We start from the raw sequence: 21,548 nt of genomic DNA, 5'->3' as shown, positions 1-21,548 counted from the left end.
ATATATTGTATAAAATGAAGTTGCATATTAAACTTATGATACAATAATGTGTGGGCGGCCTAAAGCCTTTATACATACCCTTTTAGTGTATAGGATACTAAGCTATTAAAATAATAATTGTTGGCATGATTTTATAAATCATGCTTTAATGTTAAACAGAGGCTATGTGGCACAAGGAATCCTCAGGATTAAAGCTTGTTTTATGGTTGTGCGTAGGCTCCACGCAGAGCTTTCTCCGTAGCCTACGTAAGTGGCCTGATGTTTATACTTGTACTGGTGTGTGGGTGTGTGTGTGTGTGTGTGGGGGGGTGGATGGATGATAGAGCGAGGGAGAGAGTGACAGCGATTAGCTTCGGAGCAAGTGAGTCTAGAGTCATCGTGAGAGAAACAAAGTGTCTTCTGACCAAGGTGGGAAATCTTTAGCAGGAAAATGTAACCCTACCCTTGATTTCATGATGTTTATGGAGAAGGAGAACCAGGGAATGAGACGGGGGAAAAGCAACGCTGCCAAGCCACGGCCGAGCGACATGCGTCGCTGCCACGTATAGTTAAATTTTTCGAGAGGTGCACGTAAGGCTACGGCGTAGGGTCCGACCGGTGTAGACGCAGAGGGGTCTGCGGGGGTACACCGTTGATTCTACACACAACCATAAAACGGCCTTAACTGTATCTGTGGATGGCTACCTTAGTGACTACCTGACCTATAGGCCATTATTATGATTTTTTTCAGAAATAGGCTGATATATATTTGCTTATAATATGTTGGATTCATGTTAAAGTGATGGTTCGGAGTAATTTCACCCTAGGGTCCTTTGCACCATGACCTCGAGCCAAACACCCCCCCAGAAGCTTTTTTTCAACTGGGTCTAACATTGGGAGAGTTAGCGTAGAGTAGCGTTATCAGCTGAATAGCTTAGCGCAGGGGCTAATGGACCCACGTTTGTATCTCGTAAATGACCCCACTAATAATGCCCGAAATGATACCAAACTTCTACACTAGTACAAATAGGTTATGCACTCATAAAACGATGGATTGTAAAGTTTGTAAGTACACCAGAAGTTTATCTAAATAACACTTGCCTGCTGGCTTCTGCTCTCTGCTGTTGTTGTTGCTGCTGTGAGACGAGTGCTTAGGGACGTCTACAAATTACAACACCGAAAAGAGATGCAACAAAGATATTTTTTATTTTAACTTTTTTTTTTTTTAACTAAGTGCTGTAGTATAACTAGCAGGAGACAAGTAATAACTGAGGTAAGTTTGGAGACATTACCTTATTTAATCATTAAATTAATAAATATTTTTGTTGTATCTCTTTTCGGTGTAGTAATTTGTAGACGGCCCTAAGCACTCGTCAAACTGCAGGTAGCAGCAGCAGCAACAGAGAGCAGAAGAGAGCAGGCAAGTGTTCATAAACTTCTGGTGTTCTTACAAACTTTCCAATCCATCGTTTTATGAGTGCATAACCTATTTGTACTAGTGTAGAAGTTTGGTATCATTTCGGGCATTATTAGTGGGGTAATTTACCAGATACAAACGTGGGTCCATTAGCCCCTGCGCTAAGCTATTCAGCTGATAACGCTACTCTACGCTAACTCTCCCAATGTTAGACCCAGGTGAAAAAAGCTTCTGGGGGGGTGTTTGGCTCGAGGTCATGGTGCAAAGGACCCTAGGGTGAAATTACTCTGAACCATCACTTTAAGAAAGTTTAGTTTTTGAAAACAACTTCCGACAAAATTACAATAATTTGGTGGCCCCCACGCAGTAACTCTGAGGACGCCCTAGGGGTCCCGGGCCCCCTGTTGGAGATCTCTTCTTTAGACAAATGTGTTTGGATTCACCGTCAGGAGTTCTTCCTCTCAAGATTAATATACTCGTTATGTTGACCACATTTTATTGTCATAAATCAACATGTAGGAGCTGATTATCTGAGTCAAAGAAAATGTTCCATCTGTAGCTACCAATACAAATTATAGGGTTTCCATTTGTATCTTTTTCTTTTATACACATAAGTTGAACATGTTATATTGTTGGTTACATATTGTATACTTATGTCTGCAGTGAAGTTTATTGGTAAAATTAGTCTTGACTATCAGTTGAAAAATGATCAATTATCCCTTAATAAAAAAGATGTCATCTCGTGATAACGTTAGGAGCGATACTAAAGCATTACACTAAAGTATAGGTTGATAGTATTTTTCTTTTTTCGGAGGACATATTTTACATGCAGACGTTGCAAATTACTGATGTGAGTATCATTTCTCACTGTCAGAAATTGAATATTATTGCATTTAATATGAATATTTATTATTTTAGATATTTATTTTACGTCACTCAAGATATATATGTTACAGTAAAGAAGGGGAGTCTACAGCCGTGCTAGTGGCTCTGTGAGGCTGTACTAAGGTATTTGGTTGAAGATTTTGACCTGATGACAGCGCTAGATGAAGTCGGAGGATCACCACCACTATTAGAATTCATCATGACGGGGTGGGATAAATGTTTGTACAAATTCTCATGGCAGTCCATCCATTAGTTGTTGAGATATTTCAGGCTTACTGTCCTCGTCATCCATATTGCCAGCATAGCTAAAATTGCTAAATGAGTTGACACTATGTCATCCAAGTGTATTTTCGCTACTTACTATTCTTCAAAAGTGCTTAAAATTTATCCGACTTTATCTTAGGAATAACTCAATTCAGATTGACTCACAGTATGCACACTTTACTTTTAGATCTATCATTCCAACCTTTAAAAGATAACCATACTCAGAAATCAAGTACCGTCTGTGAGCTTAAAGGTGCCACCGTACATTGTATCAGTGATAGCTCATTTCTGTATTTAGACAAGAAGGAGTTGGCATTCGGCAGCAACCCACTCAATTGTAATACTGGTCTGATTATTATCTTACTTCACATGCGCATACAGTGACATTGGAATTCAAATAATATTCCACTCCCTCCACAACCTCTGGGCATACTTGAGAAAAGGTGCATCTCATCTCACTTGCAAAGGGGATTGTGTTGCTACGGAGACGAGGATAAGGAAGCAGCCTGGATGTTGATTTTGTGCCATCCATTTCACTATATTACATTATTGTTGTGTGGGTTGAATAACAACACGTCTTTTTGGCCTGAGATGAATTGTGCAATGGAAAAAAATAACCCTGAAAGCCAACTCCATGGAAGTAGCAGGAATACAATCAATATTACTCTCCTCTGAAACTGTAGCTGCTGCTCCAACATGCTCCAGAATGACAAATGGCCTTTTTTATGCTTTTACTTTGAAACTTAGAAAAGATGAAATCCCTCAAATGTTATGAAAATTAAATAAATCAACAAAGAGGATATGATTACTGGTTCGTGCACTGGGCTATATACAGGGGTGCACATAACTTTTTCAGTGAGTTACTCAGGTGAGTACCAGCAGATGGTGTCTGGTACTCACCCCATATGTAGCGTGGTCTTAATAAGTGCAGTCTTCCTCACTGTCCTCCTCAGTGTCGCCCCCACGGTCCTCCTCATTGTCACCCCCACTGTCCTCTGCGTCAGCTTCCTGCATGGTAGATGATGAAGATGCACCTCTCTGTCCTTGATTGAGCCTTCGATTAGCTGTCTCCATCCACAGGTCAACAGCAGGCTTTGGGTCAAATGTCTCTGTGGTCTGCTTTGACAGGTGAATGTGCATCAGGGCTGAGAGACGAGCATGTAACAGACGAGATCTGTACTTGGTTTTTATTATGTTGAAATGTGAGAATCCCCTCTCACAAGCTGCACTGCTTAAAGGCAGTGTAAGAGACAGCTTAACCACAGTGTTGATGTTGGAGTAAGCATCTGGGTTACTTGTATTTACTTTTGGACCAAGTCATACACAGAAGAGGCTCCCAGGCGTTTTCCTGCCTGCTTTAAGTGCATCCATTCTGTCACAGTGGTATCTTTGTCAAGTTGCAAGTTGTGTGCCCCCTTCACGTGAATGATATGCACCTCCGACATTTACTCCTAGCCGCTTCAGTAAAGGAACATCCTCAGAATATGAAGACATGGGACGTGCGTGTTTAGCTTTATGGAAGGCGAGGAAAAAAAATATTTAACAGACCTTGCCGCTGTTCTTCATTCAGCTTGTCTCGCCATTTGACAAGTGGGCGACTGGACATTTCTTCTCGGCTAGCTCGTTTATTAGCAATGGCTTGCGCCACATTCGTGTGCTCCTTGCTCTTTTCATGTTTGTCAAATAAAGGATGGTTGAAATTCTTTGAGCCTTTATAAAACGCACCTGTTTTGTCTGCTAGATGTGGATTTGAGCGGCAAATCTTGCACCACATTTCAGTGCGCTCATCGTTAGCTTCAAGCCACTGCACATCTTGGAGCCACTTTTCCGAAAAAAGTCTTTTCTTCGGCTCTGGCTCCAGTTGGCGTTTCTTTGTAAGTGGCGAAATGCCAAACAAGCTGCTTAATGTCTGTTACTTTTTGGACATCTCTGACAGTAGTTGACAAGCAACGTGTCATGTGTAAGGTTAGATGAGAAGATCGGTCAAGTACGCAAAGGCGCGTAGTAACACAAGTGGCATTACGCATTCCTGATTTTTGTCGCGCATGCGTACTTGCGTACCAGTTATGTGCACCCCTGGCTATATAAGTCATTAGTTGTAAAAAATGGCTATTTATTATCACAGCTTTTCTTCACATTTAAACATTTTTCTTTGGATAAGGAAAGCAAAAAAGAAGGAATAAACATGTTACAAACATCAGCACCCAGTAATGAGAAAAAATCTTTCTTTAAAGTATAGCAGGGACATCTGGTGTCCATGATGGATTAATACAACAACTGGCCTCGATAATACAACAGGAAGCATGTAGTCAACATGATTCACAGCAAAATGAGGACATTTGAATCACTCATAATTAATACTATTCATGTGCTTCATTTTGTGACTTCTCTCTCAAAAAATGTGAAATTCAGGAATGACTTTACACAATGCCAGCTGTGTTTAATACTCCCATTTGACTCAGTGGCTTTAATAATGAGCATCAGACAGAAATAAAATCTCTGAGCAAAGCTAGACTCCCCATTAGAATTATTTTACATTTAGAAACATGAATATTTTGAAATGAAATGCAGGTTTTAGCAACCTTTGTTAGTGGAAAAGGCAGCATTTCCTTTCATCTGAATAGTCCTGATGTTTCCAGTTAGATGGGAAGATCCTCAAGTTGTGTGGTGAATTTCTCAAAACTACAAATCTGACCTTTGCAACCTTTTCAGTCACTGCAATTTGAATAACAATATTCAATGTTTTTCTGTCAGGACCACCTCAGCAAGGCAAACACTTTCAGATAGATTTACTTGAACAACACTTCTGGGATCTCCATGAGGCTATTAAAGCAGGTATAATCAATATCTGTATATTAACACTGAATAAAATGAGTAATGTGAAACTTACTCATAGGCATGAACCCTCAGGGCATCATGACCCAACTTTGCAGTTCCCCTCAGTTATACAGAGCTTTTTCTTAGCATCTTTCAGCTCATTGTTTTTGGTTTTCTGACGTGCAACGTGAACATTTTTGGTTCACTCTCACTGATGTCCGAGTCATTATCGGCAGCATGTAGCAGCTAAAGAGCCAGATACCCACCCCGCTCCATTCTGGAGTTGGTGGAGACCAAAAACAGCGTTAAAAAGGAGGGTAAATATTGGATATAGGTGACCAGAAAAGAGTTTGCCTTATTAACAAAAGTATTATAATAATAATAATAATAATAATAATAATAATAATAATAATAATAATATATATTTTAAGATAATTTTTTGGCTTCTTTTATTGCCTTTATTGATAGGAAATGTTAAGTCAGGAGAGTGGGAGAGAGAGGGGGATGACATGCAGCAAAGGGCTGCAGGTCAGACCCGATTCACGGCTGCTGCGACAAGGACTGAGCCTCACATGGGGCGCACGCTCAACCACGTGAGCTTACCAGACGCCCCATATAATGATATAATATAAAAGTATAAACATATAATATATCAATGTTCACAGCTTGTTTGCATTGCCCCCTGATGGCCAAAAAAATAAAGGTTTAAACTCTTACTTTGGTTCCATATATTATATGATTTAAATTCCCAATATTTATGTGGGAGAAAGTGTAAAAACTTGAACATACACATCTTCCCAAAGGACTGCTCGCAATATATTAACACCTATCTTAAGCAGCCATTGTTATTTCCCTTGCTATTATACTGCACCACAGGGCTGGTTAAATCCAGTTAAACTGATTTCAATTAAAAACCTGGGTGCTGAGGTTTCCTTAGCGAGGAAGGGAGGATGAAGACAAATTAGCGGTCAACTTGGACATGGCGATTTCCTTAAGAAGAATACACCCTGTTTCTAGGAACTTTGTGAAGTCTTCAAAGAACTAAGCACATCATTACCCTTTTTAAGATACTAAGAGCTTCCTAGAAGAAGTACATGCATCAACCAGATCAAAGTGCTCTGCCTTCTCAGACAATCTCTGCTGGCATTTGAAACACGCCTGTTAACAAATGACCCTCATTTATAGCCGAGATGGAGGGATGCTGCAGATGCCCACAGGGAAGATTTTCTACAAGATGGATATAAATCTGCTCAAGCCATCACATATCATTGGCCTACTACTTACAGCCTCTCTTAGCTCATTAGACACGCACTGCTTTTGGCATTGAGTAATTGCAAACGAATCTAGTGTGTCAACTCCTGCAACTGCTTAGCAGTCTGTGACAGCAAATCACCTCTCTTTGCTAATACTAAGCTTATAATGTTTGAACGACTCATTTGTTTGGATTCCGTCCATTCGACAGAACAAGGTGTCAAAAAATACAAAAGAAAACAAACTCGAACAAACTCTCAGACAGTATTTTTGTTGTTGTTGTAAAACTGCAGTCTGTTCATTTAAATTCTCAGCATTCACAGTGAAAACTCTGCACAGATAATCTCTGATGCACGCTATTCTAAAACAGTGTCAAATTATTGCCTTGTTAGCGGTGTTTTCGAATACATTTTGTGACCTTCTCACTTCACTTCTCCGAGTTTATGCATGCAGATAAGCCTCAACTACTCAAAAGGGGCAGTGTGCATTATACTGGGAAGAAGAAGAACAATGGCCTGGGAGAGTTTTTCAAAAATAACATTATTAAGGAGAAAAAAAGGCATCCTGTCACACACACACACACACACACACACACACACACACACACACACACACACACACACACACACACACACACACACACACACACACACGTTACTACCAGTTTCTGAGTTACCTCCTCTAAAAGCATAAACTGTAGGAAACCTCTCAACGGGTTTTTCAACACCAGCATCCTTGTGGTTCAAGTGTTGATTGCAACCCAGACCTGGGAAGGAAAATTGCGCACTCTAGTGGAGCACAAACAGCATGACAGCAATGCCTGCTTCCAACTGAGAGATTTAAAGGGAACATCTACTCTAAAAAAAGAATTTACGGTACTTGTTATTTCTATATTGCCGGCTTAGTTTATGGAGTTTCTTTATAGGCTGAACATCAGCGAGACAGATGTAGTGATAAAAGCGGCCCTGGGGACATTATATGCCTCAGTGCATTTTCCTATTCGGCTGATTAAGCCCTAGCTCCCTTGGATACTGTGTCTTTAAGTAATCAGTGTCAGTGGGCCAATCTGTCACCTCATGTTTTGCTCTAATTTGTTAGTTTAAAAACACAATTTTCTGTGTTTGTACATTATAGTTTTATTGTCTGAAATCACAGGAACAGAACAATGTAAAGTCTGTAGTAGGGTGGATTTAGCTTTATTAAAAAATTGCCCGGCCTACTTTATTAAAATGTATAAATGCTGATCATTCATCCATTTGTTTCCCATCATATTGAGGATGATAGTCTATTTTAACATGTCTTGAGCCAAAGGCAGATCACCAGCTGGCTTCCAGTCTGTTACAGAGCATAAAATACAGATAGAAAAAAAACTATAGAAAAAAAACTGAAAGTTAGTTGGAGTCTCCAAGTAAGACATGTCTTTGCACTTTTGGAAAAAACAACTGGAGTAATTAACGGAAGAACATGTAAATAAACTTGACCAAGCCTCTAAAATCCACAGATCTTCAGTAAATAAGCAAATACACAAGCAAACATTTAATTTTTAATTGCATTGAGCGATTATTTTCTAAAAAGCTGGGCAGGAAAACGAAACCCTTCTAATCATCTTCATTTAATCATTCATCTTTTTCATACACATCACTGGAATTACATGTATCCAGCCTACATCCTCTCAAGTAAGACCTCATTTATTTCTTTTATAGGCCCTAATCTGCATTATCCCTCCCTCCTGCTTACTTGCTCTCCCTTATTTTACCTCCCTCCCTCCTCTCACTGTTTTGCCTCTCTTTCTGCTTCACACTCTCTCTTTCTCCATCTGGCAGGGTCAGCAGAGTGCAAAGAATTACATTAAGAAGTATTCAAATGTTGAACTAGTCACAATTGCTATTCATAAAGGCTGGCCAAACCTAATTCAGCTCCGACGCTATCAGTGCCACGGTATTTCACCCAGAGATAATACACACCACGCACGGAGGCGACAGTTTATAGAAACCTGATACATAGACAATAATGTCTCCTGGATGTAATGGAGCCACAAATGACGGAGCCATTGACCATACCGCAGAAGAAAAGAGGCACCAAAGCAGGTGGACTTTTACTTCATATTTGATTCTACCTACTGCATCTGCGATTAACAAGGCTGCAATTTCTTTTCCATGATTTAGAAAGTAGCACTCGTAAAGAATAGAGTGATTAATGCACCAAGGATGACAAATGGCAGCTTAAGTGAAAACCTTTACGAGACAATGTCGGACACATTGTCATGCTCTACATCTGTAACTGTTCAGAGGACTGAATGTTAATGCTTCTGCTCTCACTACTAATCCTAAATATTACTTCTGTGATCACTTATTCCAATGTTTCTATACTTTATATTGGCAGCACAGAACTGTTTTACAAAATCTAACAAGAACATTTCAACTCACAAACACTTTTACAAACTTCTTGGCTGCAAAGAGTCAAATCCGGACGAACAAACGCCACATACTTTCTTTTTTTTTTTTTCTTTTGCTAACTTGTTCTAACCACAAACTTTACATTTACATTTATTTACATAATACATGCATCAAAAACATATCAATCTACTAAAACACCAAGACTAAAACGTTCTTCTATCAAGTACAGTTTTACAAATAAGACACTAACAAACGGCAGCATTACAGATGATTCATATTTCTATGTTATGGGGGCTCAGAGGGTACCATCTTACACACAAGTCATATGCAGCATAAAGCAATTACACATAGGCCTAAACAAGTAATACAATGAAGAATTCCAACACTGTAATATAACAAAACGCAACTTAAAAGTGCTTTTTTCACAGTCTACACTACAGTAATTAACTCATTTGGCTACACCAGCGTCACACCTACTGTATGCTCTGTCTGAGGTAATAATCCCTCTGCAAGTCTGTCCCTTTTTACAGCAATCTTCAGCCAATATGTAAAACATCTCCTCTTGTGTCCTGAAGGGCCAAAGATGCCCCCTTTTCATAAACGGTGATGAAACTGACTGCAGGTATTCAGTTGAGATGAAAATCAGTTATGGTTCCTCTACCTATTAGATTTCAAATAGATTATGAAAACATTCGCAAGGTAGAAATTCCCCTTTAGAAAAACACTTGTTGGCAGCGCTTAAGTTTGAGGGATAATCATTTTAAAACATGTATTTTTGTCAAAACATTAGAAAAAACTATTCACGTTTTGGTGCTCACCGATTATCCTCACTGCAAATTTCCCCGCTGTGGGACTAATAAAGGATTATCTTATCTTATCTTTGCAACAATCTGTGACAATGTAAGAAGATAAAATGACTGTGATGAGCTTTGAAAATAAGTATTTCCAGCTGCACACATTTGAGGACCTGACATAATGCATTCCATTAACTCTAACCTTAAAGTTAGACTTTTGCCACAAGTGACAATTACAGGATATTATTAAATGCTCAGTTCTAAGACCAAGCAAGGCTGTATGAGCAAACCCCTGAGAGTATTTAATTGATTAATGGTGAATTTTATTGCATATATATTCAATATTTTATTTGTAATAGAAATAATGTGTTTTTTCTGACATAATCTCACTGTAACTAATGCCTAATCCTAACTTTAAACACAAAAGTCTTAAGCCTCAAAACAGCTTTTTAAAGAAGTACAATACAAAGACATTTTACTGTACTGATTGATAATAATGACCAAAGTACATACGCATAATAATGCTACTAATATTAATTGTCATTAACATAGACACATGCATAAAAACATCTCTATAACACCCTATATACATGCACATTTTTTAGATTCTGAAGAACAAACTTTATGTGCACTAAATTAGATTTAGCAAATGACAGGATAGACGTACAAAAGTCACTTAAACCTCTTTTAGACATTTCAATTGATATAACGTAATGTTACGCCCCTCTACCAGGCCTTCAATATGATGTGTGTCAAATCCAACCGCATCAAAATCCAAACTTGTCCACGGTTTTTAGAAAGTCACACATAAGCACATTAAGACATGACCATTTCCTCTCAACAACAAAAAGAAACTGAAACCAACTAGATGGGAAGAACACTGAGGCATGATTGCAACTTAAAGCACACTGTATTGGTTATGACAGTCACAAGTGGTAATAACTGCTGTGAACCACAGTGTGGCGCTCAGTGACCACACAGTGGAAAAGTGCCGTTTTACACACACACTTCTGACTCCACAATCTTCATTTACTCCATGTATGAGACGAGAGAGAGAGGAGACGAGACTGACACCGTCGTGACCCGTCAAACCAAATGAACACTTGATGAATTTCCCCTTTTGTTATAAGAAGCGCTCGTCTTGGCCGAGGCTCAAATTTCATTTGACAGGACGGCTCCCACAACTCAAAGTAATGAAGGCAGCCCATCTTCCCCTGTTAGATGAGGTGCATAAATACAGACACAGCTCATTAATAACTCTGTCACACAGGTAGGCCACAGAAAAAAAAAAAAAAAAAGGTGACATACTTTACAGCTCAAGCAGTCTGAGTCCCAGAAGCTGCAAAGCCCCACTTAGGTATGTGTTCACATAGTGTACCCTGGAAAGTAAGATGCTTAAGACCTTGGCACAGATTTTACATCACATGGGACTATTAAGAACCATGCTTTGAGTTATCCATCTTTCGTGTGTAACATTTACACATTTTTTGTCATCTTGTGTGAATACTCCGTATGAAAGCACCTTGTATTTACTAGTGTGTCAAGACCACCTAAACCGAGACCAAGTCTTCACCAAGACCAGAGTGTATCGAGAGCAAGACAAGACCAAGACTTTGAGAGGTTGAGATCAAGTAAAGACCAAGACCAAGGGAGGGCGAGACCGAGTCCAGACCAGACCAGTGCCAGACAGCCAGAGTTTCTTCTCCTGTCTCCCTTCTCATTCACTTTCTTGAAAGTGTGTTAAGGGAATGGGGGGTTGGGGGTTAACAGTAACAAATTTCAAATTATAAATGAGTCAAGTTATTGGTTGCATTTGAACAGGAAGTTTTACATCCAATTACAGCAATGATGTTAACACATAAATCAAGCAATGCACTGGCAGTTTAGTGATATCCCTGCAGTTGTGGTCTTGACCGGTCTTGAAATAAAATCCTAGACTGAATAAAATTGCGGTCGATTCTGAGACGAGACCGAGACCTTCAAAAAGTGGTCTTGAGACTTAGTTTAATCTTGAGTACTACAACACTGGTATTTACCAATGAATGTTCCTCGTTTTATAGTCATTAGTTTGGCAACTTGTTTACCACTTCCTACTTCTCCACCAAGGCTACGGGCTAATGAGGATGTGTAAACAAGCCACAAGGCGTTGTCAAGGTCAGGCATGCACTTCAAGCCAGCTGCTATCTATTGAAGACAACCCCTCCCTGTGCGTATTAAGCTTGTGTTTGTCAATTAGTCCTTGGAGACACGGAGCAGACAGCTGTGTGTTAGGCTTCCCTTCCCTCAACAGCTGCAATAGACGTTTTGGTCATCCTGTCAGCTCAGTACAGTGTGCATCTTTCCATCTCTTCGGCTCAAGCAACTTACAGGGTAACTACCGTTTTTTTCAACCCTATTTTCCTATGTTGTTGTGTCTAAGTGACTGATGGGAACAACAATCTTTGACATGGGTCCAGCATTAAGCAAGATCGCTGCAGTCGGCAGCGGCGAAACAAGCTGCTGAGTAAGTTAATAGGTCAATTGTCCAGCTTGTATTTACCTTCACAAAAGTGCTCGTTTTGCCACTGACTCAGATTAATATTCTAAGTGTCTGACAACATTATGGAAAGGATCCCTACAGAGATAGACCTTTACAATCTCTTTAAGACCTTTCTGTTTAACCAGAAACAGCTCTGAAGTCGCTAGCTCTAAACCCACCAGACTCCATTTAAAAAAAGCAATATTTTTAGCGTGTATATAACCAACATATTTTCACATGTAAATATGTGTTTATTTCAACCAAAACTAGAGTTGTGATGGTTGGAATAGTGGAAATAATATTAGCCTGTCAGTGGCAAAACAAGCATTTTTGTGAAGGTAAATACAAGCTGGACAATTGCCCTATTGACTTACATTGTAGCTTGTTTGCCAACTGCAGCGATCTTGCTTAATACTGGACCAATTTCAAAGATTGTTATTCCCATCAGTCACTTAGACACAAAAACATGGGAAAATCCAGGTTGAAAAAAACAGTAGTTACCCTTTAACTCTTATCCAATTGAATTTCTCAGAGCGAGCAGGCAGTTCAGTGTTTTAATCAAAGTTTTACAGATTATGCAAAATATTCAAGACACTATTTTTTTATGAAGAGGTCAATTCAGGTAGAAGTCATTATGCCGTTCTGATTTCCCTAATTAAATCTATACCAGCCACACAGGAGGAGACTCAGATAAAACGAAAGAAAGCGGAGTTTAAGATAGGAGTTTTAAGTTTTGAGATAGGGGAGATTGTTCGAAAAAGGGCTGCAAAAATATCAGACCAATGTACCAGATGCTTTGTTTAATCAGTCTATATTCATTTAGATATATGTTTGCATGTGGATCTTATGTCAAGAACAAATCTGTGCCCTCTCAGACAGTGGTGGAATTATCCTTCTAGTTGCACTCCCTGAAATAGCACAGGCTTGAGGTCTAAGAAGGCCAAGTGGCCAGTTTTGTCATGCACCAGTTCTCTGAGTACCTAGGGATGGTTATGGCCTGACTGTAAACTGTGTCTGCATGTTGTCAGAGAGTTTACTCCTGGCTGCAGCTAATGCAAAGTGTTGACTGCAATAAACTTGAGGTAGTTAACCGCCATAATGCTCAACGTGACCTTTTACCGGACAGTGGACCCCAAGGCAGGCTCCCTTCCTCCAGCTATGAGTCAGTATTCCATGCTAACAGCTGGATGCAATGATTCACAAGCAGTCAGATTTGTAACGTAATTGGCAAGGAGGCCTTGTGAGTAAGAGGATGAAGGGAATGAGGAAGGGTGGAAGCGAAGTAGCGTGAGAGAGCGAGGAGACGGAGGGAGAATAAATGCGGAGTCAAATGAGGAAATGTGAGCGGGAAAAGTAAACACTTGAGAGAGCAAGAGATTGCTCCGGGCGTGGTTATGGGGCTGTTTTTAATGTTATTTTGTTTATACTGTCCGTCTTCATTCAGGGCGGAGAACTCCTCTGTGAGTCTGTCACAGTGATTCTTAATTCGTACACTAAGCGGGGGGGAGTCAGAGGGGTTATGCTGCAGAGCCCTGTGAGCAGGGGTCCACAGAAACCCTCCGGGGTCGCAGTAATTATCACTGCATGTGTAATCACAAGTCACAAACCATTACTCACACAATACGTCACCCTGTAATCGCCTGGATTTCTCTTTTGTCATTCAGCCTGAGGTGCATATCGACGATTACGGCGTGAATTAAGAGACAGACATGACTGACTGAATCAATAATTGTGGACTGTTAAAGGGCAGATTTTCCATTCGGGGGGGAGGGGGCTGATGTTCCGTGTAAAGGTCGCACTGCAGTGGTCTATGTCATAGCAAGGCTGCGCACCTGGCACAAACACACAGCTTTGTTACTGAAGTATTATCTGTCAGCATGCAGTAGAGCATCTGTAAGAACACTAATCCTACACAAAAGGCTCATTACTCTTGATACACATCGCTGCGACGTGTAAAGCCGAGCCTCTTTAGTTGATGTCATTATTCCAAATATGTTGTCTAATCATAAATATGCATATCTGTTGTACATTTTTGGATTATAAAAAAAGCCCTAATCTCAAATTTCAAACAATGACCATTCATTCGAACCCATCCTGTCTGTATCAGCATGCCCTAAATGTGAACCTAAGCTAAACTGGCATCTTTGATTATGCATGGGGAACAAGTATCCAACTCTGTTCTTCTTCAGTGGTCCAAAGCCCTTTTCCCTTGCTGCCTGTGCCTCTCTCTCTCTCTCTCTCTCTCTCTCTCTCTCTCTCTCTCTCTGTAGATGGATGTAATATTAATGAACACATCTCAGCCAGGATGCTTGTTAGGCTTCAAGCTAATCCTATTTCTCACTGTCCCCACTGTTCACCTTGGACTGGGCTCCCATCATCTTATTTACTAACTGCTAAAAAGCTACAAGAAGGGACAGCAGCTTCAGGGATCCTCGGTCTGACAAAGGAAAGAAATGCAGCTGGAGACTGAGGTGCCTGGTCGGTCAGATGGAAGATATGAAGACAGGAATTAAGATGGATGTGTCCTCTATACTTACTGACTCATGTCGGCATCAATGTTATATTTCGGATCATGTCATGACCAATGGTAGGGTTCTCCTTAAAAACTAAAAAGTTGCAGTGTTTCTCCAAAATAAATGTGTGTGTATATACTCTCTCACAGACCCCACTGCTGCATGTGAAGAAAAAAAAAAACACATTCTTTTCTTTTCTTCTGACCTTATTAAAACCCCAAATACTGAAGTAATAAGTAATTGCCACAAACTTTGTTTGCACCTTTGCTGATCTTATCATCAGCCTTTCATCTGTGCCAGATTACATAAGATTTTTCTGGTTTTTCTTTTTTTTTTAATTTAATTTATGCTAACAAAAATAACTTCTAAAGTCACACCATTTTAACTGAAATAAACAAATCAAAATAAAATCAATGTAGTTACATGAGCTACCATGTAATCTGTACCGAAATGCATTGCAAAGTCACTCGTTACTTCTAAGCCTCATCTACGTCTTTTTCCCGTTTAGCTATTAAATGACTATAAGGACTGAATTATAAACACAAAGTCTGCATCTTTAACTTTTGCATATTTCTCACTTGATCATAGTTGAAAACAACAAGTCTGTTTTCCAATTCTGATTATTATTACAGCCATAAACAATACAAACTTTGCATGATAACACCTGTTAATCAATTTGGAATCTATAATCTTTTTTTTGGAATACACAAAGAATTTCTAATAAGGGAAGAAGTTCCACTCTCTCGATACTTCCGGCTTCTGACCTGGTTGCAGTTCCACTCTGGTTCCACTATAGGGCGCTCACGGGCGAGTGCAGAATGAATGGGACTCTATGGAGCTATACTCCTCAAAAAAAAAAATTCTCAGTATATCATTTTTTGTCTAGTAATTTGAATGTTGCATTCGCAAAGGGGAGGCTAAGAAAATACACACTGCTGGTTGTTAGATTTTTTTTAAAGTCACTTTTTTGTTCTAAAAAGCCTTCAATGACGTCATACACATCGTACGGCTAGAGATACTGCTTTACGGCAAGCTCAGAGTCGTTTCCTTTGGCGTCAACAACACAGCTGATAGGTTAGGCTCTCCCTGTCAATACACGTGTTAGAAAGAAGTTTGGTAATGTTTTAAAGACCACGCCGAAATATTCACTCTGAAATTCTGGTTCCGTTTCGGATACAGTCAAGCGGGATCTCCGGTCGTAATCAGTCCTTCACTGACCAATCAGCATTCATTAGCAAAATGCTAGCGTGTTATGGGCAACAACAACTCACCCTGTAAGAAATCAAAAGGACATAAGTACTTGTTCATTCAACTTTTGACCTATAACCCATGTTGAACTTGCAAAAACTACAGTCAAATCTGAGATTTCTCTACGGCAATCAGGTGTGGATATAATTTTTTTCATGGTGGCCGTTTTGCTTGTACTGAGGGAGAAGGATTCTTTGTTTTGCTCAAGAGCACTTTGGCACATAAGTTTTTTTGTGATCAAAGTTTTAGTTTTCAATACTTAATACTCTATACTAGGTTAGATTGAGAATAACAGCACACCATCAGCCTCTAGATACATCTGTAAAACTGAACATGGATAATTTTAACACAAGTATACAAACGAATGGTATTCTTGTTTATCCATGTATATTATGGCATTCATCAACTGCCCATCAAAGGGCTCTTAAAAAAAAAACAGAAAAGTAAAATATATGTATACATACCAGTATGCATAGTAATTTTCTATGAGAAACCACATTGCAACCTGCCACACAACCAGCACACCACCCTTTTTTTTAATATAACATATAATATAAAATAGCCTGTTGCTCTGTGGCAGAGGTGATGGAAAGTGAAACTTTGACACACACACACACACACACACACACACACACACACACACACACACACACACACACACACACACACACACACACACACACACACACACACACACACACACACACACACACACAGATGCACAGCTCAGTGTTTCTCTGCCTTCTGAACCCAGATTTCTAATCAGAGAATTAGCTTCAGTTTCCCCTGCCAAAATCCACACAGTAATCCATCTCACTTTGTCCACACAGTGGCTCATGCCCCACTAAAGCATTTGTCAGTATGGTTGAAAGAGAGAAAGGGATGGAGAAAGAGAGAAAAAGACAGACAGAGAGACAATAAGATATCCTGGCAGCTGGGGAAATGTGCTTTCCTGGTGGCTTTATTAAAGCCCCTAAAGTGCACAATGACAATCTTTAAATTTTCTCAGTACTGTTTCCACAAAAGAAACACGTTCTTATATTCTGAATACATTACAGCTCAGTTAAATCCTCAGCTTGGCTATACTGTTGATGTTATTGTATGACTGCGAGCCTGCACACTGCTCTGTTCCTGGTGTTATGGATGCTTTTGTCAAGTGCTGGGTCAGGCCAACTGTGCATTCAACGTCCGGCCCAGTCGCTCAGAGCATGATTAATGAGGGAGGAGACGGACAACCAGGGTGCATTCTAATCACCCACAAGGACAAGGAGAGATATCAGAAGAAAGGAAGGAAGGGAATAGGAGAGCAAAGAGAAAGAAAGAGATAATGTTTTGATATTACAGTTTGTGTGAAGTGTCCTCACTTCCTTTTCTGTGCACAAACCTGAATTCCCAACTCAACATTTTTGCATCTGCAAGCACACATCGACCCCCACACACAAGCCCACACACGTGCGCACACACACACACACACACACACACACACACACACACACACACACACACACACACACACACACACACACACACACACATACACACGCTCAGACACACTGAATACTAGGGGTGCACGATTCGATTCAATATCAATTTTTAGGCTCAAGATTCGATTCAAAATCAATTTTCGATTCAAAATCAATTTTCGATTCAAAAACAATTCTTGATTAAAAAAAACAATTCACGGGCGCCTGGATAGCTCAGTTGGTAGAGCGGGCGCCTATATATAGAGGTTTACTCCTAAATGCAGCAGTCCCGGGTTTGACTCCGACCTGCGGCCCTTTGCTGTATGTCATCCCCCCCTCTATCTCCCCTTTCATGTCTTCTGCTGTCCTATCCAAATAAAGGCTGAAAATGCCCAAAAACATAATCTTAAACAAAAAAAAAGATTCACAGTATGTAAATGTAGTTACTTTTCCCATGATTGCAGTAGACATAAAATACAAAATAAAAATAAAAAAGAACTGATTTTGATTCGGTAGAGCTTGAATCGCGATATGAATGTAAATTGATTTTTTTTGCACACCCCTACTGAATACTCTCACAGCATCAGAAGCAAACACAGGGACATAAAAAAACACAGAGGGGGCCTTATGGGGTTAGCTTTGCAAGGCTCAGTCCAATGGCTCAGGAAGAATTGGCCGATCTAGTTGCATACTGCAATACCCAGAAGGCCTCTCACTCATGACTGTTCATGCCTCTGAACCTGGCTCTGAAAAATAAAGTTACTGAGCTGTGCAGTTATTGTAGACATAGTTGGAATTATCTATGCAAATTTCAAAGTGAAAGTGAGCCTGTGAATACTAATGGTGAATGATAGAGAGAATTACAGCATCCAGGTGGAGAAAATGCAGGAGGATTGCTTTGGATAGACATTAAAGAAAAAAAATCCCCTTCGGGTATTCACTTATACTGTTAAGCCTGTGATATTCACAGCATTTAAGGAGTTGCATGTATTTTGTGAGGAAGTGTTTCAATTTACATTACAGCCTCATCTTTGTGTGAGTTACACATTTCCTTTTTTTTTTTACCAGGATGCTTTTGAATCTGCAAAATGATGAGTCCAGCCAAAAACCTTTGCAAAAAAAAATTCTTACACCAAAAATGTGGTTAATCACTTTCTTGCCGAGAGTTAGAATAGAATATCAATACCACCCATCATAAAACCAGAACTAGTTTCTAAGTTTTTTTTGTATAGATTAAACAAACATGATTGGTTTGTAGGACTAGGTGTTACAATACCAAAGACCCAGCCTTAGTTGGCCTGGCTATCCTGACATAGGGACGCTGTTGACCACCATTGGTTACCTGGAAGACATCATCCGTTGTGTACCCCAGTGTCATTGGGTGTTTCGGCCTTTTACTCACAATACACTCTCATCAGGGCAGGCCCACCACCACAGGTTGATCAGACCTGTGTGTGTGTGTCCCAGAGCCAATATATATTTGTGTTAATGAGTGAGCTTTAGAGGGCCTGGTTGCAGGATTGTACAGTATAACCTTCAGACTGAGCCATGTTATCTATTTTCCATACCAGTCTTTGAGCTAAGCTAACCTAACCAAGCGCTGGCTGTGGCTTCATACTTAACACACAGGTATAGCAGTGATATCGGTCTTCTCTCACAATCTAACACTCAACAATTAATCAAACTGTTGTTATCAGGCACTTATAGTGCGATAACAACAATCTTGCATGTTCATTGTATGCCACACTGTGCGATGAGAAGGGTCTATGGTTGCAATCTGTGTTGGACTGTATGATACATTTTTTAATGTCAGATGAAGCCAGGATTGCCTGGTGAATCATAGTACTACAATTCAAATGGAGAAAAAGAGAAAGAGGTCGATGAAATTGTGAAGCGTATCGTGGTCAGCAAAGGTAGGACAACATGAAATTCTGAATGTAAGTCTTTTTCTTTTTTATAGGCACAGAATTAACCTTGCTCGCCAGCGTATTCAGGGTTATTTCTTGTTGTATTTTGATAGGTTGCTTTGATTGATTAACTTAATTATCCCAAAGGAAATTGTTTTTTAGTGGTAGAAAGTCAAACAATAAAAACAACCAAAGACATAGTCCACACATGGCAAAAAACCTGCATACATGGCTTCATACCAGCAGAGGGAAAACAATACAGTGATAAACCGTTGATCTAAGACTATATTTTCCAAGGTTTTCACCACATATCGCATACATTTGTGTGATTATGGCCTGTCCTATTTGGATATTTGTGTAAAGGGCCTTCAAGAGAATAAAAAACATTGATGCCATTAAAGTCCACTGTAGGAGTGCCTTTAAATATTCCAAAATGGCATTGCAGCAACTGTCTTTGGCCAGTTTTGAACAACAAGACACTCCACACTACACACTGAAAGCAATACTCCCTGCACACTCTCCCTCTACCTGTCCCTGCTCCGTCTTCTCCTTCTTGCCAGTATGCTTCAGTTTCTGTGTCCTGCTCTCCTTGCTATGCATCATGTTTGCCCAAAATGACGATTGATTGCAGTGCCACTGCCTTTGTAATCCGCTTAGGATGGATTTTGCATCTAAATCACTTTATTATTTATGTGCCTAACTCTTGCCAATGCCATTTGGAGGCAGTATGATTGGTGATCCATCACACATTATCCTTCACTGTGGTCATTAATATTGTATGAATGGACCTTCACCATGAAACTTCCGGGTGGAAGGGAATGCAGATCTCTTCTGGGAGGGTGTCAGGCTACTCAAAACAGGAGTCAACAGAGGGAAGATTATCAGGTGTGCTTGCTACTAGAAGGACTCACCAGATAGGTTGTTAGTTCACCCTCTCTCTGCTATTAACCTCTCTCTCTCTCTCTCCCCCGCCTCTCACATTTTGCACAGCAGCCTATATCTCCATACATGGCCTCTCTTAGAGAAATGTGGGATGCTATTCTTTCATTGTCCTTTTACATCAGCGCTTCAATCACCACCTGCCACACGCATCAGACACACACAAGCAAACGGTGCCACATCAGGACATAGTTGAAACAACCACCTCTGTAGAAAAAATAATAAATAATAAAGGCGAGATCTTCATCTCACCACATAAAGGGCAAGAGTGGTATGCAGTCTCAGAATCATAACTCTTCATAGAATCTCAGAAAACTTTCAAACACCTACGTTTGATTTTAGCTTGCTGCAACATACAGCAGTGGATGTTCAGATAGCATTTGGGTTACTGTCAGCTGTACTTGCATACATGTAGCTTTGGAGACTCAGCAGTAAAATGGTCATGGTTTAGTGCATGCTGGGACAGCTGAGGGCAAAAACAATCTGTCACTCTTTGACTCTATGGCAGCCCACTGAGTCCACTGAAGAGCAAGACCACAGAGATACAGCAGACAGATCTCAGTGGGTGAAGAAAGAAAACTGCTCAGATGCATTTAAGGTTCATGGATGCCAGCAATCATCATGTCACTGTATCACGAGGAATTCCCCCCAGTCAGCTTTTAGCCAGAGGGAAGGGAACACACAACAACATCAACAACAAATGAGAGGTAGAGCTAGTTCTACTTAACGTGACTTATGCCACAACTGAGCAACTGACCTCAGATGATTATGATGCCGACTGTAAGGGATTTTATTCTGAACTCCACCTACCTGAACAGAGGTCTAATCAGCCAGAATAACTGAAAACACCTATGTGGGTTTGCACTGTAAAACTAATACGGAATAATGGTGACACATCTCCATGAACATCTCAAAAAAAGAGTATTACTAAATCTAGAGTATCTAAAATATGCGTGGTGGTGATGGCGCAGTGGATATGACACATGCCTTTGGTGTGGGAGATCTGGGTTTAAATCCCACTACTATACATCAACCAATGTGTCCCTGAGCAAGCCTCTGACATACATATAGCAATTGTAAGTCGCTTTGGATAAAAGCATCAGCTAAATGACAATTACATTATATGTAATATTAAATCTAGGTGTAAACATTGTGCA

At 40.0% G+C, this 21,548-nt stretch overlaps 1 protein-coding gene across 1 annotated transcript in view; it reads right to left on the bottom strand.

The window, feature by feature from the left end:
- Positions 1-3,463: 3,463 nt before the first annotated feature.
- The window catches only part of LOC114549610 (RNA-binding Raly-like protein), a 66,699-nt gene continuing 48,614 nt past the window's right edge, over positions 3,464-21,548 (bottom strand). The window contains exon 3 of the mRNA XM_028569991.1: positions 3,464-3,690. Within this exon, the coding sequence (XP_028425792.1) occupies positions 3,464-3,690 (227 nt within the window). The remainder of the gene's footprint in view (positions 3,691-21,548) is intronic.

This window comes from Perca flavescens, chromosome 22, assembly GCF_004354835.1.
Source record: "Perca flavescens isolate YP-PL-M2 chromosome 22, PFLA_1.0, whole genome shotgun sequence".
Taxonomy (NCBI): Eukaryota; Metazoa; Chordata; class Actinopteri; order Perciformes; family Percidae; genus Perca; species Perca flavescens.
The sequence above is the reverse complement of the archived record's forward strand: the minus strand, read 5'-3'. Positions and strand labels throughout refer to the sequence as shown.